We start from the raw sequence: 27,043 nt of genomic DNA on the forward strand, positions 1-27,043 counted from the left end.
ACCCTCATTTAGTCAGTGATTACATTTGATAAACACAATGAGGATGCAGCTGTACAAATTATCGACAATTAATCAAGGAAGGATTTTTCAAGGTGTAGCAGTCTGCATGGTATTTGCATGCAGACTTGTATGGTTTGGTGTTACAAATGGTTAACTAACCTACTAAGTAAATAAATAGATTAATTTAGTATATGTATGTCCCTGTACTATAAGGGAAAGTTGTGTAATCTGCATTTAGATCATATTACTTTTTCCTATTGCAGTTTTGTCTTTGAAGGTTTTAAATGTCTGAAATAATATTACATACTAAAGAAAGTTGCTTGAATGTAATAGAAAAAGTAGAAACCAAATTAGTATTATTACTAGCTTACTTCATACATTTTCACTTACCTATCTGGAACTGTTTGTATAAAAGTAATACACATTTTACAGTTCCATTTCCATTGAAAATTAATTGCATGTTAAATATGAAACAAAATCCTTTAGGGAACCCTTAAGAAGCGGAGACAGAAATGATCCCTTCGAGACATATTGGCACAACATGCTGAATCAAAGGCTGTGAATACGGGCTTCACTAAGCTTCAGAAATGTTGGAAATCATGCCAAATGTAAGTCACAGAAGAACCAAAACAAAATCTTCTAAAGAGAAAAAAATATTTTAGCAGTTAAATGTTATCGGGAGTCTGATTCTTAACCAAAGTGGTTGATCTTTCTACCCTTCAAAATGACACCTTTTGCTTTAGTGGTTTATTAAACATTTGAAGGATGAAGGACAAATCAAACAAAAAAGAAAGTGCTTGCTGTGTTTAACTAAGTTCAAATAAAGTGCAGGTTGTTGTACTATACTGGTCTATTTTAGTAAAGAGTTCCTCAATCTGTCCTCCGTGAACCACTGGTGCTAGCTTGGGCAATATGAGGAAAGGTTATGCATGCTGAAGAATAAAACTTAAAAACAAAACAAACAAACAAACAAACAAAAAAGCAGAAGCTCCCCTCAAAGTTGAAAGCCTAAGTTGAAACAAGTTTGTATTCTGCATCAACATTAGAAACACCCTGGAAGAGTCATGCTGTGCCAGTCTTTGGAACATCCTAGTAGAGAAACCACATAGTACTGGGGAAGAAATAAGGACACTTGTCTGTGATGCGTGGGGAGAAGACCGTGAATCTTTAATTTGATATGTGCCTCTACACTGTGTCATGGCGATTTAAGCATTTGGCTGATGATATTAAAGAAATTCTGGTGAAATGTCTGAAAACCAGCAGGTACTTTGTGCTCCAGATAATTGAGACCCTGGATGTTGCTGACTTTGAAAAAGTTATTCTGCACATTGGGTACAAATGGGAAGGAAAAGTACTGGAAGAGTAAGTTTTGCTGTTAGTGCCACCAAATACACTCCCTTTTGTGTCCGTACCTGAGGTTTGAATAAGAGAATGACAGATCTCAGTTGAACCAGGGACAGAGGGTAATTTCAGCTGCTGTTCTTGGGCCGTGTGATTCAAATCAATGAAAAAAAAAAACTTGACTTTTAAGCAATTAAAGAAAACTGATGTTGGTGCATTTCTAACTCTGCACAGCCATCGATTAGAAAAATAAGTTCTTTATAATGAAATAATCAAATGGAGGAATTAGCCACAAGTATTTAGCATTGAAATTAGCACGTTGCAGCATCCTTACAATGGAATATTAAGGTCAATTTTGGATGCAGACATTCACTATAACTAAAAAAGCAAGCAGAAAAGCAGTATGTATGCAGCACCTGAGCCAAGGCAAGGGTTACACCTGACATCACGGAATTGTGGAAGCAAAACACATCCCATTAGAATGACGAAATGCAAGGCTGTGATTATTCTAAATATTTTCATGAATTTAGTGGCTGTCTGTGCTATGCCTTAAACTATTGTATGTTGTGCTGTCCACTGGGATAAAGAAAAAACGGGTCTTTTGTGTATGGGAGGGAAAAAAAATAGCTGAACAGGACTACCAGTACAACCTACAAGAATTGTTGTTAATTGAGTGTTACAGGGGCAAACACACACACACATATACATCAACCTTTAATCCCCCTGTGTATGTAGGCTACCATAAAGGTTTTTTTTTTAATAATTAAAGTTACTCTTAAATACATTTTGTTTGAAAACTCTGCAGTTAAGTTTAGCTTTAATGTTAAGTGTGTTTGCAAAGTTAATGGTGTCTACTGATTAACTACATCTCAAGGGGAGCCAACTTTCAGTGTTTATTCCTGCTTTAACTATTTGCCTTTAAACATCTCTTGTACTGACAAAACATTAATTAACAGCCAAATTGAGTTAAACAAAGCTTTTCCTTTTAACCGGGAAAAAAAAAAAGCTTAACGCTGACTGATTTCACAGCTTCAGGAAGTGCATTACTGTGTAGCAGCCAATTGCAAATTAAACATTTTCCTGAATGGAAAATTATAATTATCACAATTATCTTTTTTTTTTTTCTCTATTTCATTTGTTTTATTTGCCAAGTTTTGTAAAAGGTGCATCTCCAGACAGACCATATATACTTTGTGTATATATACACTCAACTAAAGGATTATTAGGAACACCATACTAATACTGTGTTTGACCCCCTTTCGCCTTCAGAACTGCCTTAATTCTACGTGGCATTGATTCAACAAGGTGCTGAAAGCATTCTTTAGAAATGTTGGCCCATATTGATAGGATAGCATCTTGCAGTTGATGGAGATTTGTGGGATGCACATCCAGGGCACGAAGCTCCCGTTCCACCACATCCCAAAGATGCTCTATTGGGTTGAGATCTGGTGACTGTGGGGGCCAGTTTAGTACAGTGAACTCATTGTCATGTTCAAGAAACCAATTTGAAATGATTCGACCTTTGTGACATGGTGCATTATCCTGCTGGAAGTAGCCATCAGAGGATGGGTACATGGTGGTCATAAAGGGATGGACATGGTCAGAAACAATGCTCAGGTAGGCCGTGGCATTTAAACGATGCCCAATTGGCACTCAGGGGCCTACAGTGTGCCAAGAAAACATCCCCCACACCATTACACCACCACCACCAGCCTGCACAGTGGTAACAAGGCATGATGGATCCATGTTCTCATTCTGTTTACGCCAAATTCTGACTCTACCATCTGAATGTCTCAACAGAAATCGAGACTCATCAGACCAGGCAACATTTTTCCAGTCTTCAACTGTCCAATTTTGGTGAGCTTGTGCAAATTGTAGCCTCTTTTTCCTATTTGTAGTGGAGATGAGTGGTACCCGGTGGGGTCTTCTGCTGTTGTAGCCCATCCGCCTCAAGGTTGTACATGTTGTGGCTTCACAAATGCTTTGCTGCATACCTCGGTTGTAACGAGTGGTTATTTCAGTCAAATTTGCTCTTCTATCAGCTTGAATCAGTCGGCCCATTCTCCTCTGACCTCTAGCATCAACAAGGCATTTTCGCCCACAGGACTGCCGCATACTGGATGTTTTTCCCTTTTCACACCATTCTTTGTAAACCCTAGAAATGGTTGTGCGTGAAAATCCCAGTAACTGAGCAGATTGTGAAACACTCAGACCGGCCCGTCTGGCACCAACAACCATGCCACGCTCAAAATTGCTTAAATCACCTTTCTTTCTCATTCAGACATTCAGTTTGGAGTTCAGGAGATTTTCTTGACCAGGACCACACCCCTAAATGCATTGAAGCAACTGCCATGTGATTGGTTGGTTAGATAATTGCATTAATGAGAAATTGAACAGGTGTTCCTAATAATCCTTTAGGTGAGTGTATATATATATATATATATATATATATATATATATATATATATATATATATATATATATACACACACACACACATCCTCCTTATAATTATAATAGACAGTCAAAAATATATATGAACTTGTTCAATCATCTTGAAAATAACTATTTAATTAATATATTTACAGCTTTTAAGCCTGAACACTGGCAGTCCTTTATATCTTGCTTTTGAGTAACCTTTGAACATATGGTCAAGCTTTCAGTAGATGTTTTTCCCTATATAACACAGCTGGACACAACCTTAGCAATACATTTTCTAAATTATTATTCATCAGAACTATTTCTTGCCATTTGTTTGGAATCATTATGGTTTATCCCCATACAACCATATAAAAGTTTAATTTTTTTCTTGACTATTTCACCTTAACTATTACAATAAAAGATACACTGATAAATGTCCTTTGGGACACATGTTATCAAACTCAACTCTTTTTTACACTGTGCTTTACACATTAACAGTATAGACTGCAAAAAATTTAACAAAATGCAAAACACCCAGCCAACAGAAAAGGCCACTGTTACTCATGGCAAATCAAGGTTAATTATACAGTTCTTGACATTAGTCCAACTCATTCTGCATATCCTACATACATTGCACATATTTGTATACATGTACAAACACAGCCTCCCTAGACTGTGTGTTACAGTATCAATTGAATTCAAATTTAATATAAATAAGTTAAATCCAAACACATATGGCTATGGCCATCGCAGGGCATATGTTTATGTTTCAACACTTATACCCCGTTCTCACTAGCCACATTCAGGTGCCCCCCCGCATGGCCGGGCTGTAACTGCACACCTACACTATACCCGCAGTGTTTCACTCACTTGCAGCTTTATCAATGTGCAAAAAAAAAAAAGTCCGTAACATCGTGGGGCATCAGCTTTTATTGTGAATGGGATTCCTTTCAAAAATACCTTTGACACCGTAATTAATGGATCAGTTGTATTAATCGCTAAGTTTTGTAAGGTTTGTATTACTGCAGTCGTTAAAGGGTCTATATTTGGATTACCATTAACATGTAGCGATAATGAGGGATTACAAATACGATTCTTCATGTGATTGACCACATAAAAATTAGCCTCTGTTTTAAATATTTTAGTCATTTTGGTGTAAATGGGGAAACTAAAAACCATGCCATTTAAATAATTTTGAGAGAATTTACAAGACATCGGGAAATTTAATTTAAAACCAGGACGAATCTCTCATGTTTGCCTGTATTTATATTAAAAAAAGCAATGTATTTCGTCAGGGCACATTGTATTGCAGTCAGATGCAGTCCTTTCTCCGGCAGGATTTTCGTGATCTTTTCAAACACTCTTAAATGGCTTTCTGTGCCAAGCAATTAATCCTGTGTGGCACTTTTCCACCGTGCATTAATAACTGCTCCAGATTAATCGCTTTCCCAAGGTAAACACACATATTCCTTCTTGTGAAAAGTACGAAACTGTGCTCCTGAAACTAGTCCAGCACAGCGGAGGTCCCGCTGAGCCCCAGTGGAAACCCCCAGTGGAAACCCCCCGGCACGGCACGGCCACGCTGAGCTGCAGCTGAACGCGGCTAGTGGAAACGGGGTATTAGATGCCACATTTAATTGTCTTAAAGGTAGTATGTGGGAACCAATATCATATAAAGTGATGAAGATACAATTTTCTATTATTTTAATCTACATCTATATCCTATAATCATGAAAGCAGATCTGTTAAGCTGTTGAGGCAAAGGTCAGACACATACAAAGTGAACTCAATGTATACCAGACATTCCTTATGAAAGATGATAGGCAGCATACAGCTGTCAAATGTATATATTGTTCAAACAAAGTCAACTGCTTTTCTCAGCTACATTTATATTCCTTTCTCCTCATCCAGAAATACAATCTGGAAATATAATGAAATGCAAAACAGATATGTGCTCTGCTAGTCTCTGATGGTCTTTGAATTGTCTTGATGCTCAATCCTGTTGCTTTAGCCAGCAGCAGTGTCAGGATTCTAAACCCAGTCCAAATGAAAAATGCAGCTGAAATAAGGCATGTCACCTTATTTCATGTCACCTGAAATGTGGGGATCTTTAGGTCCTTGAGTGACCCGAGCAAAAAAGCATTGCATCAATGTTCACTGCATTTTGTCTTGTTACAAATCAAAAATTGACAAACTCACAGTGCTCATACAAAGTACATACACTATCTACACTATCAGAAGTCTGGTAGACCACTTTTCAAGTTCACTTTCTCAATACATACATACATTATATCTATATCTATATCTATATCTATATCTATATCTATATATATATATATATATATATAGACCGATCAGCCATAACATCATGACCACCTGCCTAATATTGTGTAGGTCCCCCTTTTGCCACCAAGACAGCCCTGACCCGTTGAGGCATGGACTCCACTAGACCTCTGAAGGTGTGCTGTGGTATCTGGCACCAAGACGTTAGCAGCAGATCCTTTAAGTCCTGTAAGTTGCGAGGTGGGGCCTCCATGGATCGGACTTGTTTGTCCAGCACATCCCACAGATGCTCGATTGGATTGAGATCTGGAGAATTTGGTCATAAGTCAACACCTTGAACTCGTGATTCATCAGACCAGGCCACCTTCTTCCATTGCTCCGTGGTCCAGTTCTGTTGATCACGTGCCCATTGTAGGCGCTTTCGGCAGTGGACAGGGGTCAACATGGGCACCCTGACTGGTCTGCGGCTACGCAGCCCCATACGCAACAAACTGCGATGCACTGTGTGTTCTGACACCTTTCTATCAGAACCAGCATTCACTTTTTCAGCAATTTGAGCTACAGTAGCTCGTCTGTTGGATCGGACCACACAGGCCAGTGTGGACCACACAGGCACGCTCCCCACGTGCATCAATGAGTCTTGGCCGCCCATGACCCTGTCGCCGGTTCACCGCTTTTCCTTCCTTGGACACTTTTGATAGGTACTGACCACTGCAGACCGGGAACACCCCACAAGAGCTGCAGTTTTGGAGATGCTCTGACCCAGTCGTCTAGCCATCACAATTTGGCCCTTGTCAAAGTCGCTCAGATCCTTACGCTTGCCCATTTTTCCTGCTTCTAACACATCAACTTTGAGGACAAAATGTTCACTTGCTGCCTAATATATCCCACCCACTGGCAGGTGCCATGATAACGAGATTATCAGTGTTATTCACTTCACCTGTCAGTGGTCATAATGTTATGGCTGATCGGTGTATATATATATATCCTATATGTTTTGACCAACTGCTATCTCTGTTAGTTGTAACTACTACCAAGGCAATATTCTGAATACCAATTTGTATTATCAATGTCAGCTTCAGAAACTGCTTAAAATGATGTGCCAACTAGGGTTGTCACAATACTAGAATTTTGAACTTCGATACGATACCAGTTAAATTTCACGATACTCGATGCCAATTCTATACCACGCAAAAAAAAAAAAAATATATATATATATATATATATATATATATCTGCACACACAGCATACATTACAATTCCTTTCATAAAGATACACAATCTTCACTCCAGAGCAAATGGGCCGGAGCACAGCTGCATATTGTAGGCGATTTTTGCAATGCAAAAGTAAATATCTCTGCGTATGTGAATTTCTCCCGCTTATCTGTTCTTATATGTTACTAAAAAATGAATTAAATACCTATCCGGCATTTGCTGTAAACTCGTGGAATGTAATAAATTATAAATACTTTCTTCAGCCGCCGGACCGCAGTTTATGCCGTAGGTTTGAATTCAATAAAGCCGACAATCTGGGCTTTGTAATGAACTCAGTCATTGTGAAATAATTTGAATCGTGTTGAGAGCTGAAACAGTACATGTTTACACATATATTCATATTATAATTATTTATTTTATTAGCAGATGATACAAAATATACACAATTGAAGAATCACACCTGATATAGCTCTCATTTGCTTGTCCTCTCATCGGCTCAGCAAGTTTCTAACTTTCCTGTGGATTTCACTCTTAATCTCGTTGCAATCCCAGGTCTCTGGATCAATCAGTCACTGTCTGATCATGAGCTCATTATTTAGTATCAGGTGCGGCTGGCGATAGGCTGGTTGCTGGTAGCGTTCATTATGCTGTTGGTACTACAATTCAGGACTGAAGATGCACCTCACCCAGCACTGCACACGGAATAAAGACACTGCCAGGCTGCTAAATGCAAGAGTGCTCCGATACTCCGATATTACTGAATGCATAGCTCAGAACTGTTTCTGAAATTTGGTATCGTGGTAGTATCGAAGTATCGGTATTTTTGACAACCCTAGTGACAACAATAACTGGCAAATGTGTTTCACAAATCAAAGTCAGAGTTGAATCACAGTATGTTTTCTGTTTCAAGAACTACTACATTGAAATATCACAGGCAGGATCATGAACATTTTTGTAAAACTACAATACTTCTGTATTACAGCACTCATTGACAATCTTAAAATGTTGAGACAAATGTGGAAGAACTGGTGAAGAAAAAAACGTTTGGAGACAAAGCAAAAATATGAGATTGTTTTTGAAATCCTGACAGTAAGTGGGATTACACATTTCTGTTGGCAATTAATGGAATATATAAATAAAAAACAATGTACTTTGCATTGACATTCACAACAAGCAAAGCCCTGAAGCAGATATACATATATATATATTTTTTTTCCAAAATATATGCACGCTTCTTATATTTCCTCAAGACTAAATACAATGTGCTATATCCTAGCAAATTGTTAATTATTCCAGCCCCCCTTTATGAGAACAGTTTTTAAATAGCTCTCAGTAAAGCCTTTTCCACATTTAATAGGTTTACATCTATGCTGGAAAAGTGGGTTCTACTCCATTAGTATCCAACAGCAACTACTAAATAATCAGGGTAATATATTTCTTTAGCACTGCTTATTTTTTGAATGTGCTGCTTCATCTTTTCTCTTTCTAGCTAGAATTTATAAAGAAGCAAACAGTTTATGTTCTCTACATTTCTCTCTCAAGGCTATTAAACAGTGGGGCCATCCCTTTGCTTGTTCTTGTGACTGGCTGCTTCCCAGAAACATACATTTCTAAACCTCATGGGAGTGTGCAATAAAGAAAGAGCAAATAAATAAATACACACATAAATAAATAGAGCAATAAATAAAGAATCACTCCCTTTTTGTGGCTTAAAACAAAAAGTCACCTTTCCCTTCAACTGCAGACACACAGATGGGCTATATTCTAATGACCATGGTCTGCAGGGGGCCCTTCCCTGAGGGGATTTTACAACTGCTCTTCCAGGAGTCATTTTTAGCAAATGCCTGGAAGCAAAACTTTGATACAAAAGTTAACAGAAAAGGGTCAAAATCAGTGAAGTAAATAGTTGCTTCTGGCTCTTTAGACTGACAGTACTCTGCTTGCTCTTCATGCCCGACTGAGAAAAACACCACCAGTTATAAATCTGCAGATAAACCCACAATTGACAAGAGCTTTTCTCGGCACCTCCATATTCATGTTATATGCACTTAAAAAATAGTGTAACACATACACATTTATATACATACAAACACACACACATATAAAAAAACTACTTAAAGACAAAACAAAAGGACCAAAGCAGTGTGTTCTCTTCAAACCTGAACCCAGAGAGAGCTACACCTTCTGGACTGCAATGCCACAGACCAGACTACTAATCTCCACAAAACAATGAGCGCTGAAGAAATGGGTTGAGGAAAATCCACATGTACTGAATGAGGTTCATCCCAGGTGATTAGTGAAAACACTGAAGAGTTATGGAACCCAGAATGACTTTGTTGAAATCACTGCTCTCTTAGGATGGGCAGATCTACCTACTGGAGAACTTTGATTTGTTTGGTAGAAAGTACAGTTCCTTCACAGACCACCACTCATGTGACCATCTAAAGATGCCAAGCCCAGCATCCCAGAGTGAATAGTAATACTGGATTGGTGTTTTTTGTAACTTGAGGAATGTCCAGCAGGGGCTTTAAGCTGTAGTGACCGAGTGCGGTGGGCTAAGCATGTGCGCTTTTGCTTTACGGTTTATTTTTGTTGTTATTATTGGCCATTCATGCATTGGATTGGCCAGGTGGCACCAATTTTTGACCAGACGAGCCAAAAACCCTGAATGTGTGCCGAAATGAAGCAGTGACTATTCTATTCATAAACCTATCTATAGGCATAAATAAAGTGAGTTGTCACCATGCAGAATTATAGGTGAGGAATTATTCATCAGGTTTGCACGCTTTATAATAGTTTATAAGGGTGCTCAGAAGAAAGGGTGATTACACAGATGTGATACTGCAAAGCTGGATGGGAGAGCACCCCTTCTGCACTTTGGAATATTTGCTGTAGTTAGTATAGTATAGTATAGTATAATCCACACACAGGAAATTACTACAGTTAAAAATGTAATAAATAATAAATACATTGAATACCATTAGTCTGGAGAAAGCAGAGAATGTGTCAGTGGTGCGCTAAGGTATCTGCATTTTATAGACGGAAATAATAATGGCACAGTTCTTATTTTTAGACTCGTGTGTCAGAAAACAGATATAATAAGCTAAAAAAATATATATAACAATTGCAAGAAAAAGGGGACTTTACTAAAAGTTTTTGCAAATGGAAGTGCTTACTTTATAGCCCAATTTACTACATTTTAATGGCTTGTACTTTTCTCTGCAGACTAGGTTGCCAGCCACCGGTTAGTAATTACAACAGGTGTGTACATGTAGTACAAAGGAGCTTACTGTGCGCAAAATACGTTACTGCTGTTTAGTGAATGCAAGGCTGCTATCATGCACGGTAGGATTCATGATTTTGTGATTATATAATGTTCCCTTGCAACAGTTATTAACCTGATTCTCTGTATTGTTAGGTAGACACATAAAAACACTACTGGTGTATGCAAATCAAGTGGCTTTTGATCAACCAAAATGTTCACTTTTTCCACCTCAAATAGCCAATACAGCTAAACACAGCATATGAAGAACACTCCCTGTAAAACATTATAAAGGAAACTGTAGAAAATCTTGTGATTATCAGGGGAGCTGCTTCAAAAATTCAAATGTTTGTAAACTCAATAGAAATCTAGCCTATTTCACAACATTAACTGATAATGCCTTCCCTATTTAAATAGTTTTCAAGGACTGACTGAAACAAGGCTTCTTGTTAAGATATCATATCTGATGTTTTCCTTGTCTTAAGTACACATGCTGTAGAAGGCTTGCTTGCCCAGGAAAATTGATTTTAAAGTAAAACAAAAACACAATGATCTGCTCACCATTTCAAAACTGTTAAGTGCTACTATGGATATGTTAATTTAGGTGCTTTAGAATGCTTTATATCTAAACCAGTGTTTCACAACTTCTGTAGCCTGGAGTACTCGTGAGCCTTCAGGTACGAACAAGTGTGCTAGAATCCTTGAAAACACAAAAATCTAAAAAACGTCAAGGAATTTGCAAATTGGTCCATTAAAACCTCACAAGATACACAGACTTTACTGCTTCTTTCACTGGTATGTCTCTCGCAAGCTACACCACTCCTTCTTTACCTCCTCAACTACAATGCTACATAAAAAAAAAAAAAAATCCTTATCAACAACTACACAAGATACTTAGACAATGTGTGTGAGATCCTTCAGGGGAGGGACAAAATCAAGGACCTGTTATAGGTGGCTCTGTTTTATAAATTGCAAATGCTTAATTCACTTTGTTGTCCCTATACATTAGTGGATTAAAATGGATATCTAAATCATTAGACTTTTCTAGGTGGTTTGTTTATTTATTTATTCAATATTGACATTGGCTGCAGGTTCAAGCAGAATACAATTATCAAACTGAATCTGCTATGTTGTATAATAATACACCTCAGCATAAAGACACACAACAGTTAAACATAAAACTATTTGAAAGAGCAAATCTTTGTAAATAATGAAAGTTGCATTTTTGTTTTGTTTATTTTTTAATGCTGCCACTAACTAATTGTTCAGTTCAGTGTTTTATTGGTTGTGGAATCCAAAGCTATGTCTTCAAATCTACATAGATCAGACACGGACAGCATTTCACCATCCATATAATGCAGAGCATGTACCTGAATGTGAGGTATCACCAAATCACTGAAGTAATAAAGGACCTAGCCCATTCTGTGCCTTATAGGCAAATAGATAATTTGTAAATTAATTCTATAACCCAATGGAAGCCTAAACACAAGTTATTGTCATAAGACGTTTCTTTTGTCAGAAACTCTCATAACACTATTTTGAAAATGCTGAAACAACTAATTCTGGCAGAAAGAAATGCATGGACCAGTTATTCAGCATCAGGCAAGCTAAAATAAGGTCTAATCATGAGATATGTTGTGTAGGCAGGTTTGTTCTTAAATGGTGTAATCTTTCTAATATTTTTGCACATATATTGTGATCATTGGTTTTGATTTTACATAGATTTTCCAGCAAAAAAACAGAATTCCACCTACAGAGGTTGTATGTTCAGCTGTTTCACCTACATGATCATAGATCATGATATTGGACACACATCTCTCGTTCCTTCATATATTATTTAGTTTTTCACTGAATGTATGAAAAAAGTATTTCCTGACCAAATCAACTTCCATGTTGTATTGAATGTTTTGTTACATAGGGTAAAGGAAGAAGCTTTCTTTTGCCTGTAATGGATTTGTACCAGGACTACTGTTCTACGTAGAGGTTAGTCTTTAAAGGGCAGCACAAACACCAGTACCAACTGTTAAACTCTGTGCACAACGGTGTACTGTCAGGATTGATAAACGTATATGGTGGTGACAACTCTAGCAACATCATAAACACCATGTCACAAACATGGAAGTGAAAATCAGGGGCTGAAAAAACAGCATTGAAAACAATTAATTGCCTGATCAGTGTCCTGACCTCAATCACAAAAAACATCTCTGGGCATGAACTAGAACATTGAATCAGGAGGAGACCAACTTTCCACAATGGACAAAAAACCTCTCTGATGGAGGCAATGTATTTCTCTGGCAATCTGTGAAAAGGACTGCACAATTGTGTATTTTGTCTGTTAACTCCTATAGAATCTATTTTTCCAACCAGTTCCTTACACTAAGATATCAACAGCCAAGGTTGAACTCTGAATACATACAGCAGAACAACAAAATATAATATTGGTGGTCCTTTAATATGTGAAACAAAGAAAATGCCTCTCAAATTCAGAATATTGAGAGGCAGAGGAGACGCACGGTGTGCAATCTGTCACTGAAATGGCACTAAAACCAGTAGCATTCAACTTTCTTTAACTGCTGTAAATATTTGTTTCAGATAGAGCGGTTAAATAATGAGCAAATGTGCAGATATATATCAGAATTAGTGGTCTTTATTAATGTACAGTGTGAGGGATTGGTAATGTTATCAACAATTAATTTTTTTTCAATGCAGAAATCTAATATGCTGTATCAATCTGTTTATTTTATTTTTTCATCTGTGCCGTCTAACTTGCATCAAAAGTAAAATTCCACACTACTGAGACTTTAGCACTTAATGTTTCAGATGTAGCAGCTGTTGGTGTCTATTAATGATTAAAATAAATGTGTTCATTTATGTCCCATTTATGCTGCTAATGTTATCAATGCTGGGAAATAAAAGCCTAAATAAACAGAAGAACTTTAGAAGCGTTGTAACAAAGAGGAGGCTATTGAGGCACATCTGCTCATTTGAAGATTAGTAAATTAAATCCAGGAATTTCATCCAGCCATATTTCTGGAGGAAATTCTATCAGACAACAGCATTATGGTTTTTTTTTTTCCTCACAGACACCCACAATCCTATGTGTAAAGATGAGCCATATAATCTCAATAATCAATGTACCTGATCCTAACTGCCAAGTCTGCCTTGATTTCATTGATAGGTAGTCCAGTGGTTAACGACTCAGACCTGTTAAAGTAAGGAGGAGACACTGCTGTGTGTTACCCAGAAAAAGATACTAAGCCAATTTGTGTGACATCCTTCAGGGGAGGGACAAAGCCAAGGGCCTGTTATAGGTGGCTCCGTTTTATAAATTGCAAATGCTTAATTCACTTTGTTGTCCCTACAAATTAGTGGATTAAAATGGATATCTAAATCATTACACTTCTCTATGTGGTTTGTTTATTTATTTATTTATTCAATATTGAGATTGACTGCAGTCAATAAAATTATCACACTGAATCTGTTATGTTGTATAATAATAATAATAATAATAATAATAATAATAATGATGCACAAATATTATGAAATTACGAGTGGTTTTATTTATTTTGTATTGCTGAACTACTGTAATCCCATGAATGGGGGTAGCTATTAAACTAGGTCAAGAAAAATCCATAGATAGCAAGAAGAGAAGAAAACAAATTGATATATTCTTAAAGTTCAAAGGCATGTAAAGCTCCCTATACAATACCAAAGCACCTTGTTGTGAAAAAAGAACAATGGCAATAAACTATTGATAGCCTGAGAATAAGTAAAAACCCTGAAGAGTGTCTGGACCGCTGATACAGTTAAAAGGTTCAAAGTCTGTAGTGGTCAACACCACACATGACAAAGGATGAAATAATGCTTCAACCAAAGTCTGATCAAAAGCAAAACAGCAGATCTATAAAATACAGCACTCTACATCACCACGGTGTTGCTTCAGCTGCTTGTAATCCGTCTTGTCATTGTTTACATCCTGAGGAGTTTTTGAACTTTTAAGGTATAAGTCCAATGCAATTACATTCAAGATGTCAGCTTTCATTTGAGCCGGGGAAGTTGTCCTCAAGGCTCAATGCAATACCTTCTGTCTGACATCTCTTGCAGCTGCTGGGAAAATGCCAATTACAAACCCCACGGTTTGGCGCAAGGTGTTTCTGTAGCAGCAGGTGAGGCAACATGAGGCTATATAGGCCGAAAGTTCAATAGAGCCACCTTAAAAGGAAGGTATTCCTGGGGGTCATCTTCATAGCTGAGAAAGTGAACTCCACTAATATCAGTTATATCACCTATAACACATAGCACATAAAAACAAATCAACTATTAAAAAAAAATCTCTGGGGTACTACAGAGGCTATTTCACTGTTAGCAAATAATTTGCCTCAAAACAAAACTACAGTTCAGTCAGGTATGATTCCAACCATACCAGTGTTCAGCTCAGAAACCTTGATGTATTAATATATGCTCAAAAGAATACTGTAATTTTACTATAAATGCCACAGACATTTCCAATAAAACACAATTGCATTTACATGTACATTGGACATCCATCTTAAAATGACCAATGGGAAGTCTGGGTTATAAAAGAGTGATTAAAATATATGCATATTGTTTACAATACCTGACGGAAGTAAGCAATCCAAAGGTGTAAATACATCATCCATGACAGTCAGGATTTTATTCTGCCCAAATAACTTCTTAGCTGAAAAACAATTGAATCAAAATTAGTTAAAGTTGTAATATATTATATATATACATACACACACATTATGTAGTAATAAAGCAGATAATTCAGCACTCTTGTAATTTTGCACATTATATAAACTATGCTTCCTTATGCTCCTGCTTACTTTGTTAGACCTTGTTAGCACTCTTATTGTTTTACTTTATCCTATGCTCCCCTCCCTTTAGCTCATACCTTAACTGGATCATATCTGCACTTGTTTCCTCTTTGAACTAGTATGCATGATTTGTATTTTATATTACTTCTGTAATGCTTAAGTTGTACTTTGTATTGATTATTATTACTGCACTTTTGTAATGGTCGTGTAAACTGGCAGACACCCTTGTCCAGGACGACATACAATCAATCCATCCATATACCAACTCATCCGAACTGTACGGGAAACTATGCTTTCTGAAAGGTTACTAGGCAGACTGTAAACAGTTAACTAGAAACAATATGCATATATTACCTAAGAATGCAAAGGAAATCAGTTATATATGGTATATCAACATGTACTTGACATTCTAACTGGAGATGATCAAAGCTACTTTTGTGCCTAAGTGCTTGTGCAGTTCCACTTACTCTCAACCTCTTCTCCATCCATGGGAAAACTCATAACTCATCACGCATTGCAGCATCCACTGCATTCACTGCTTTACAGAAACCTAAAATGCTCTTTCCCACTCAGAGAGACTGTAGCGAGCACCTAGGTAAAATGAACTGACTTCACAAAAACAACATGCAATCATTGACTCATTACAAGACTCATCACCTCACAGAATCACACAGAATATATTGTCAAATAGCAACTGCTGTCCTGGTGAGCGCTTTGAAAACTAATGTTAAGCACAGAATGTAAGAAAGCAATTAATTCCATGGCCAACCTTGACTTTTGCCAACTGACTAACACTTTATTCAAGAACCTCCTACTAACATTGACATTTTGAGTGAACTGTAATGTTCTTAACTGAACTCTCAACTAAAGTAGCTTCTGTACTTTGTGCTGTATGATAAGACCTTATACACATGATCTCCCTCTTCAGACAGATTATTATTGGTCTTTATGAGAGGTTATAGGTGAACTTTAGAAAAAGAAGTGGATTCAGAATTCTCAAAGGTATATTTTGTCAGTTTTTTTCTTTTTTGGTTATGTTTTCCGTTGCCACAATTACAGAGGTTTGTCTTTGTGGACAAGTCTTTGGGTTGTGAAACCCCTGTTACTAAGATCCACTGTGTATTAAAAAAACATATAAATGAATGGAGCTCAAGACAAACAAGCTTGTTGAATTCATATGAGCCCTGGAAGCTTCTGTTATTGAAAGTAATAGAATACATTGTAAACCCATGGAGAAAAAGACTAAGGAACTAATCTAGAATATTCTATAATGGAGAGAGTATTTCAGTATTTAAGTTATTTAAGATTACACTACAAAGCGATTGATGTTATCCCCTTTTTACAGTAGCAGCTTGAGAAACTGAAAACTCACCAATCGACTGCATATGATAAGCTGTGACTCATGATTCTTTTGTACACTCATGATTTAATATTTGATTCATTGAAAACTAAACAAAAATGGCAAAACTAAGAATTCAAGTTAGGCACTGTCTGACTAAGTACATTACAGAGACCGTGAATTAGATATGGGGGAGCAATATGTAAAAGCATTTTGAGATATTTCAGACCAATACATAGTGCTTCAAGGAGTTTGCAAAAATGCTGACTACCAAGCAAACATTACTGCTTATTAACCTTGTTGGTTTTTCTACTGTGAAGCATTAGACCACAGCTTTCGCTCTAAACAGTATTTTTAAAATCACCGCTTTAATGCAGATCATTTTTAACACTTATTTTAACACACATTTTGTTTTGGACTACTCAATTCAACCAGATAAGTGGGGTTTGTTTCTGTAGCTTTCCAGACTTCTTTCTTCATATTGATGCTATTGTAGTGAATTAGAAACATTTACAACTACTTGAAAATTATTCATTTATACAATAGTCTGATTTTTTTGTTTGTTTGTTAAGCTCAAATATCTTTTCATTTTAAATTCTGGAAGTTTAAAAACATATTGAATTGATCCCAGGGAACTTGCATTCATAAATGATTCAATTGATCAGAGTGCAGCCAAGTACCTGGGAATCTAGCCAATTGTTAATGCTGGCTCCACTGCTGCCAGACCCATAACGAGTGCTTTATTGACCTACACTGTCTCACAGGTTAGGGGGTTAAAATCAGCAGAGCTTGATCTGCTCCAACACGTTGCAGCGATTGCCATTGAGCAGTGTGCCATCGTGCCAGGTGGAGACTGAGATATGTGAATTTCTTCCGCATGGATGGGATTCCATTGAGCAGCTTCTGATTAGTTTCACGCAATAAAAAGAAGATCTGGGTAGACAGTGAAATAAGAGGGCAATCTCTAACACGGACTTTGGAGCAATGGACTAAATAAGTGAAGCGGACATTTGAATTTTAGAATAAATATACGGGGATAAATTAAACCTGACTTTTTTTTTTTTTCCAATGTAAAGAAAAATAAATAAAACACTACATGAGCCCTGTATTTGATACATGAACATGCACATTCATGAAACAAGCTTACAAATGCCTTTCTTTTAGAAGTGATTGGCGCTGAGCAGCAAGTATTAATCACAGAATCTGTACACAGTAAAACACAATAGCAGAGAATAACACAGAATACATTTGATTGGAGATTCAGACAACATAAAGCAATGACTCTCTTAAGGACGAAAATAGAAGGTTCAAAAGTTATCTTGCAACCAAATGAAAATGACAGATGTACAGTTGTTTTGTACAGTTTTGAAAACATCTTATAATGCAGACTGAACAGCTGAGAGGGTTAAAGCAACTTCCACTATGACACAGAATGCAGACGAACTATACCAAACAATTTTCCAAAGCAAAATATTAATACAATAAATAAATCCATAAATATTACAGTAGAAACACACTTATCAAAATATTGTTCTCAAGCAAAACTGAGCAGTCTAATGGTAGATACTGTGATATAATATGGAGAACATTACAAAAAAAAGTTGAAGTTATGTTCTTGTGATGCATTTGTCACCAGCTTGCAGACATTGCAGGTATATTGGCTTTGAAGTTTTTATATTTGAAGGGTCTTGATGCAGTGTGCCAATAGGCTCCTGGCTGCATGCCAACCCCTTAAATCAAAGCAAAATCTCAGAAATGCCAAAACATGCCATACATTTTTGATTACAAGTCAATGCTGGAAAAATATATTCTTGTTTTATGTATGCAATCCCAGAGTTCCAGTATGTGCCAACTTCAAGCCAATTTCAATCCTACAGTTATTTTTTCATTTACAAGTCAGTGTGAAAACACTGCATTATTTCTTTTATGAAGGCAAGAAAGTTATCCAAGGGACAGCCTTATGTTTTGCTACGAAACAAAGTAAGAATGAATGGTTATAAAATGAGACCTAGAGTGCTTTACCGTAATAATCAATTTCACATATATATTTTAAAGATATTATATTTATTTTATCATTTTAAATACTGTTCTGTAGAAGGCTGATTCAGTGGGGTATCAGTTAGCTGAATATAAACCTAACAAAAAGTAAAATTTTTACACAGGGTTATGGTTGAGCAGGCTGATCCACACACCCAGGTCTGAATGGGTGTTGAGGGAACAGAATGCAATGGAAAGTAAAAGTAGTGGACAGTAGAAAGATGCATTACAAATGGATTGAAACAATGTGCTTTAAAAAAAAAAACATACAGTATTGTACAAAAGGTTTAGGCAGGTGAGGAAAAAATGCTATAAAGTAAGAATGCTTTCAAAAATAGACATGTTAATAGATTATATTCATCAATGAACTAAATGCAAAAGTGACTGAACAGAAGAAAAATCTACATCAAATCCATATTTGGTGTGACCACCCTTTGCCTTCAAAACAGCATCAATTCTTCTAGGTACACTTGCACACAGTCAGGGATTTTGTAGGCATATAGTCAGGTGTGAGATTAAACAATTATACCAAACAGGTGCTAATAATCATCAATTCAATATGTAGGTTGAAACACAATCATTAGCTGAAACAGAAAAAGCTGTGTAGGAGGAATACAACTGGGTGAGGAACAGCTTACTGTTCAAAAGTCACTGTCAAAAGTCAGACACCATGGCAAGACAGCACAGCAACAAGACACAAGGTAGATATACTGCATCAGCAAGGTCTCTCCCAGGCACAAAGGCAGACAGGGATTGAGGACCATAGACGCAGTGGTCGGCCAAGGAAACTTACTGCAGCAGATGAAAGACATATCATGCTTACTTCCCTTCACAGTCGGAAGATGTCCAGCAGTGCCATCAGCTCAGAACTGGCAGAAAACAGTGGGACCTTGGTACACCCATCTACTGTCCAGAGAAGTCTAGTCAGAAGTGGCCTTCATGGTCCTTCTGTTCACTCACTTTGCATTTTGTTAATTGATAAATATAATCTATTAACATGTCTATTTTTGAAAGCATTCTTACTTTACAGCATTTTTTCACACCTGCCTAAAACTTTTGCACAGTACTGTATCATTAATGTCTGCTTTAGTTACCTCCTTGTATAGCCTGTTTAATGTTAGACCACATGACAAACTGCCAACATACAACATTTAATGCATTCTGGGGTTAAAACTGGATTGTTTTCTCAAACATGTCTTAGAGGCCTAAAAGGCTCATTCTCTTGGCTTCCCTGTACATGGACATCCTTCAACAAAAAAGCTAAGCACAGATCCAAGAGGGACATCTGTGAAGAAGCCTTCTTTTTGAAAACAAGATAAGCCCAATAGCCCAGAGGTTGTAACTAGCGGATTGCGGTGAGGATCCATATTGGGGTGGTGCAGAATTATATCTCAAGGGTGTCGGATTAGAAACTCTTGGTTTACAGAGCCCTAGTAAGTCCTCAGTCAGTGGTGTTTCAGCCCTTCACAAGAACTATTGCGGTTTGTATTGTAGAGAGCAAATCGGTTATTGTTTTGGAGGCCATGTCTACACCATTCTTTCCTCCTATGCTGGGTGGAGGTTGTAGCTGTGAGTTGGTCTGAATGGTGATTAAGAATTGCAATTTGTTGGTGGGAAAAAAAAGAAAAATAATGAGTTATTCTAAATTCATATGTATAATGAACAAAAAAGCAAGTAAAGAAAACATTTATGGAGATTCAGTGCTGATGAGTTTGGCAAGAATGTTCCCTGTGGATGCCTCAGGAAATCTTGGCAAAAATACATTTCTGATCCTTTCTTTAACCTGCTCAACATGTCTTTGTTGTATCCCCAAACGCATGGTTTAACAAATACGAACAAAGCTTCTGGTGTGAATGCTGAATTACGAATATACAGTGTATGTAATGGTGTAATCCCTGAAGAGCAACAATGTCCAACACGACTCTGAATCCAAACATTGTTTGTCCTACTATTACAAAACAAACTGAGGATTCTGATTTAATTGTATCCAATACAATAACTATGTTATTTATCCTGTATATTACTAAATAAAATAGAATCTAACAAAAGATCCATATAATAATACATTGTCTGTTTCAAAATGCTAAGTAAATGACAATTCATATTGTATTTAAGATTTTAATTAATATATTTAACCATCAGGACATAGAAGTATCACACTCAAACATAGTATAAGTATACAGCATGCAGCTAAAACTATATATCAGAACAATATATAGAACTATATATAGATCAAGTATTCCACATATTTTATCCAATATATTCCAAAATCATGTTACCATCATACAGGATTGATTGATTTAAATCAATTTTACAAAAAATATATTAAATAATATATTGTCGAGAACATGTTTATTGGTTTGACTGTCATTTATTGCTTTCTAAGTATGCTTTAGGTGATTAACTAAAGTTTAAAATAAACTACAATCCTACACAAGTAAAAAAAAAAAAAACTTAACTGATGTTAAATAATTTTTAGGCCAGCTTTCTGTTACTCTTAATATGGAATTGAGGTCCATTTCTATCTGGAAATCATCTGTCTGGTCATTTAAATTAGGTTAAATGTATTCTGACTAGTGTCAACATATTGCTAAGATAAAATATGAAATGCCTTTACCAAATTTAGAAAATCACCCCCCAAGGTTTAAGGCTTAGTACACACAAAACTACAGAGGGAATGGAGACAATTTACTTCATGGCTATTCTTCTGCTTACACAAGATCAACATTTGCCCCAGAACATATGATATTAGGTTAATTGGAAGAAAATTGCATACTCCAATGCAGTTTGAAATTTCAGGAATTCAATTTTGATAATTAGAAGTGACCCTACTGAAATGAATGACATAGCTTTAAAAAAAAAAAGCACTGTTTATTATTGCACATAAAAATTATCACTATTCTGCATCACCGCATATCCACACAAAATGCTCTCATTGCAGCATAATGTAGCAACTAAGATCAGCGAACCTGAACACTTTGCAACGAGAAAGCTCATCTGTGTCAACCACTGGATGCCACTCCGCTGAGAGAGATGTGAGTTAGTTTTAGGCTGTTGGCACAGTGGGGATTACGGAGAACGGGTTGCAGCCTGACTGATCATGCTGGGATTGAAGTCAATGTAGCATTAAAAGCAAGTTTCTACTTTCTTAACCACGACAGGGAAAAGAGTCAGTCTACAAATCGATGGCCACCTCCCTATAACTTACCAGCAGTGATCTATGGAATAGGTCAGCCGCTGATCCAGACGGTTGCATATACTTATTCAAGAAGGGGGGGTGTTCAACCGTTCAAGGGTTTCAAACCTATTTCTAAGGCAGGAGTGTGGAGCGGTGGTTAGGGCTCTGGACACTTGAGTGGAGAGTATTGGGTTCAATCCAAGGTGGGCGACACTAATGTTGAAGGGTAAAAACACAACTGGGGTATGAATGTGTAGCAAGTGTAAGTAGCCCTGCATAAGAGTGTCTGCTAAGAAATATCTAATAATATCAGGGTTACATTTTAAGACCCCTTTTATTCAAATCAGCATCAAAAATAAGGACATGTGCTCAGCCTAATCTCTAAGACCACTCACTACCCACAGTTCTCTTTCAGGTTCCAGTTAATTAAATGTGTGCTTATACTTAATTATACTACTGTAACAACCCACGGGTACTACATTTTTACTGCTGTCCTGCACACCTCCACAAAAAGAATCCCAATACCAGCTGTCTGGTACAAAAAAAAACCAACCTGGAAATCCATCTCATTTGTAAGGACAGTGAGATAAATTAGTAGGACTTTGTAGTACCTGTGATATCCAAATGCAACAAGTATCTGCCTACAAATGTTGTCATATTGTGAAATATAATACAGTAGTGCACATTTATTTTTTAACTTTGAGTAGCTAGACAAAACTTGCAAGACAAAAAAGCCACACTCACTACAACATAATTTTGATTATGTCTTCCTGTAATCACATTTGATTGTTTATGTTTGATTCATAAAGATTGATTGATGTTTTGTTTTTTTTAGGTACTGTAACAATCTGGATGATGCCAAGATGGGAATACTGATGAACATCACATTTCTGATAAAAAAAAACAACCTTGCAATCACTTGAAGACAAATGGAGACAGATCAATGGTCTTAGATTGTGAAGAAAGCTCAAGTTCACGGCAGAATGTTCACAGACATTTGGTGCATTAGGGACTTCCTTTAAAGCACTTGCAGTGACTAAAGTATTAAAGAGTATTACCTGAGATACAGAGAATCTCCTCACTTAGTCCAGAGTTCTGTTCTTCATTAACACAAGATTTTTAAAAAGCTCAATCTTTAATTCACAGAACACAGACAAAAATAAATAAAATCTTTCTATTGACTTGGGGGCTTTATAAAAAAGGCTTAGAGTGAAGCGTATTAACAAAGGCTGCATAATAATTTGTTGTGAGCAGTAAAACAAAACTCACTATGGGTGCGAGACAATTCCAACCCTGTAGGATTGTAGAAAGGCTGTGTTTGGGCTGGGGGAGGAAAGCAAAGCAGTAATGCAGGAAATGTTTATTACCCGATACTTATGCTTGGGTAAACAGAAAACAAGTTTAAGATTGGAGAGTCTTTCTCCAAAACTTTAGTTTATATATCCTCTTGATTGCAGAAGGAGAAGACAGCTGGGGTTTAAGAAGCCTTGCTTTAGTATTTCCACAAAGACAGTGATAACTCAGTACGCCGGTGTGTACTTTTGATGACTGCATTATATCAGATACGCTGCTCTAGCCTAATTAATAAAAGCTTTTTTCTTCTCTCTCAACATCACAGACCAGGCATCATAAAATAAAGTACCTTACATTAAACTTCAATGCATGTGTCATATTTATGCATTTTCTGTGTTTTCTTGGAAGCTTCCAAAACTCATTAGCAAGCCATTCTACACCACCAGGACAAGAAAATACAACAAAGAAACAAAAAAAAACAATGTCATACCATGACACTGTATGACACACATGAAAAAAAAAAACATTTTGATTTTCAAGACTGAAAATCCCAAGTTTTGAATACAGCCATTCATAACCAATTTAGAACACATCAAAACATCTTTCATATATAATATAAATGAATTCCGTAAACTGAAGAAAAATGCACTGATAAAACTTAACATAATGTCATATTTTCTTCAATATTTCATGGTTTTAGATCCTCTTCACTCTCTCAATGAAATGATACCCACAATATTTGATAGATGTGCAATATTTCCCCATCTTTATAGTAAGTTTTAGGTCTGTTAAGGATTCTGCTATGAAAAAACAACGAAAGCCCAGAGCACACAACACAACTGGGTCTGCGTTAATTCAGCAGCTCTCCATCCTGCACTTCGATTGTTTTGGCTTTTGTTATGTACTTGGATCCCCTAATGAGAACATTTTTAATTGCTCTTTTAGAATTCCACAGTTTACTAATCAGCACAAATGAGGTTGGGCTGGCTGTCCACCCATGCTGTAAACAATCTCCATTCTGTTTCCCTTACGTAACACACAAATAGCTTAAAAACAGTAAGATCTTAATTAGGCTCGGTGAGAATGCTCTGCAAATCAGTTTCCAGCTTGACTGAAAAGAAACACATTATAAAATTAAAATCATGTTATTAAAAAATAAATAAATAAATAACCAGATATCCAAATGACAAGACCCTAGATGGGTTTCCAAAGCTCCAGATCCTGTGCTTTATGTTTTATCATTTCAGTTTTGGACAGTTACATGTACAGGATAGTAAGAGAGCTGGCTTTCACTGGGAAAAGGGTTGTTGACAATATATGTGATTGAGGTTTGTTTGTTTGTTTGTTTTTGCACAGGGAGAGTATAGGGTCGGTAATTAAACCTACTAAACCATACTATATATAAAGTCACTGCTGGATAATAAGAAATAGAGCCTATGTCACAAAACTGCAACTCAGATATGTATTTATTTATGTTTATTATTATATTTTACTACTTTTAGCATAAAGCTTTAGCATACAAAGTGAAAAGGAGAATCCCCAAGCCTAACCTCATATTTTCTTCTATTTGTATTTTAATGGATGTATTAACTAACAGATGTAGGCTATACAAAAAGGGCATTCTACTTTGTTTGACTAGCTCATTATTATACTGGTAAGTACGAAAGTATTATTTTACATAAGAGGACGTATTTTCAGCGAGGTATAGAAACAACCTATTTACATTTTTGTTCAAACAAAATAAACTGTACATGTAATCACTACATTTAAAGACTTATAATATTAGCGTTATAAACAAGCGATAATAAACACAGAAGATATTTTCGTAATTTATATAGTAAACGTAGTATATTAGAATAATCACCCCTAGTTAAATATTAAAAGTTTTCAAAATGCTAAAGGTTGAAAATACAATGCCTACATCATATCAGTGATTATCAGCAGTTAGCGAACTAAACCCTAGTCTTAGGCATAGCGAGCAGTTTGTTACCAATATGCAAAATGTCCCAAAGCAGCCAGGACAAATGCCTATTCCTTCAGATACGCAAACACTCATGCTGGTTTGGAAATGGAGAGATTTGAAATGGGGATCATGAGGACCATGTGATGTCTCGGTAAGGCATGTGCAAACACATTTCAGCGGGCTTAACTGTCTGTCTTGTAGTCAAAGCCTGTAGTTTTCAAATGCAACGTACAATAAGCTGAAACCTTAAGAAAATACATGTGCATTCATAATAAAATGCGCATGCTATCCGCTCATTATGTAGCAGTGTACGTAGCGGCTCGCAGCCTCTGCAGTACTCACTGTGCACTGGCGAGCCGGCGCTTCCTGTACTGCTGGACGCGCATGCTCAGTCAACGAGCTCCGCCAGGCAAGACTAGACGGCAGACAGGTCTCTACACCAGCACTTTTTAAAGAGCGCCCTCTGCAGGTAGGACCGGTTTGTACTAATTATTGCAGTTTTCTTTTTGAATGATATGGTACTGTATTCCTGGTGTTATTGCAGAACATGCAAAATGGTCTCACTTCATTATATTATCAATTATAACTGCATTCTTTAGTTAGTTTAAAAAAATGTGACATGACATTATTGTATTTTATAATTTTAAGCATAAAACATGTCTGTTTGCAAACGTTTTCCTCAGTGTGACTCTATTTAAATAAAAGTTATGCAACCCCAAAATCAAAAGTTGCCTGTGATACATAACTTATTTCATATACATAAATACAATGTAAATCTTGTGATTTAAAATGTAGTATTGTGTGCTGCTGTTGTTTAGCTTATATTAATCAGGTGGATGTATGTGAAACTTTTCAGCTGAGACAGGGCCTTTATTGATACCAATCAGCTTCGCTGTTTCTCACCGATGTATGCTTGGAATTACAATAAATTAATGAATCAACGAACAAACCAAAATATGTGACATTGCAGAAGAACATGTCATTGATGGACAACGAACCTATTTAGTGGATACTAAGAGATGAAAAAATAACTAGAAGATGACCACATAGAAGATGGGAAGATGAAATAATAAACTTTGCAGGTGTGACATGGAAAAGGGAAGTTGTAGATCAAAGCAAGTGGAAATATCTTGGGGAGCCTTCATCCAGCACTGGATCGATTATAGACTGATGATGGTAATATCTTTAAATATATAGAGAGAGACAGAGAGTTGATAGATAGATATATAGATAAATAAATAGGTCACTCTTGTGAGAAATGTCTTTTTGACCCCATTTTATATGGTTTAGGAACCATAGCTGGACTAAAATGAAGGCTTTTGTGTTTCTGATCAGTCACAGAAACACAGATTTTTATTTTGTATTTTCTTTATTTCCATGCTTCTGGTTTTGTTTATTATCATTTATATTTGTAGGGCATACAGTTTGTTTTACTGTTGTTCACATTGTTGTTTTGATGATGATGTTACAGAATAATTGAATGTATGCAACTATCTCAATAGAGTTACTACACGATATAAGTTAATATAAGATAACTCCCATCCTTTTGCTCAGTATAGTGAACACTATTTTGATCTGACATTACCTGTGTGTTATTGAGGTTTAGAAGACTTCAACATTCCTTTGATAATCAACACCTGGATTTATTGCATTTCATAATATTCTACAAATTAAATAGGCTAAGTCACAATGTCAATAATAAAATTCATCATTTAATTGATTGATTGGGTGATGTATTGGACATAATCAAAGCTAATAACTTTTCCCAAATGAACTGACTTCACCATAACAAGCCTGCTCTCAGGAATGAGGAGATTTGGCAACAATATTCTAAGACCTGCCTGTTTTCAAGTTGGGCAACACCATCCATTTT

At 36.5% G+C, this 27,043-nt stretch overlaps 1 protein-coding gene across 3 annotated transcripts in view; it reads right to left on the reverse strand.

The window, feature by feature from the left end:
• tpk1 (thiamin pyrophosphokinase 1) overlaps positions 1-25,584 on the reverse strand; it is a 127,089-nt gene extending 101,505 nt beyond the window's left edge. For 2 of the 3 annotated variants that reach the window (XM_066721885.1, XM_066721871.1), the window contains exons 1-2: positions 25,403-25,453; positions 15,141-15,221 (exon numbers count right to left, since the gene is read on the reverse strand). In XM_066721885.1, coding sequence (XP_066577982.1) covers positions 15,141-15,221; positions 25,403-25,436 — 115 coding nt within the window. In that variant the 5' untranslated portion in view covers positions 25,437-25,453. Of the gene's footprint in view, positions 1-15,140; positions 15,222-25,402; positions 25,454-25,512 lie in introns of those variants that run through there. The other variant, XM_066721878.1, reaches the window with a different exon arrangement.
• Between the last annotated feature and the right edge of the window lie 1,459 nt (positions 25,585-27,043).

The sequence above is a fragment of the Amia ocellicauda genome, chromosome 2 (genome assembly GCF_036373705.1).
Source record: "Amia ocellicauda isolate fAmiCal2 chromosome 2, fAmiCal2.hap1, whole genome shotgun sequence".
Classification (NCBI taxonomy): Eukaryota; Metazoa; Chordata; class Actinopteri; order Amiiformes; family Amiidae; genus Amia; species Amia ocellicauda.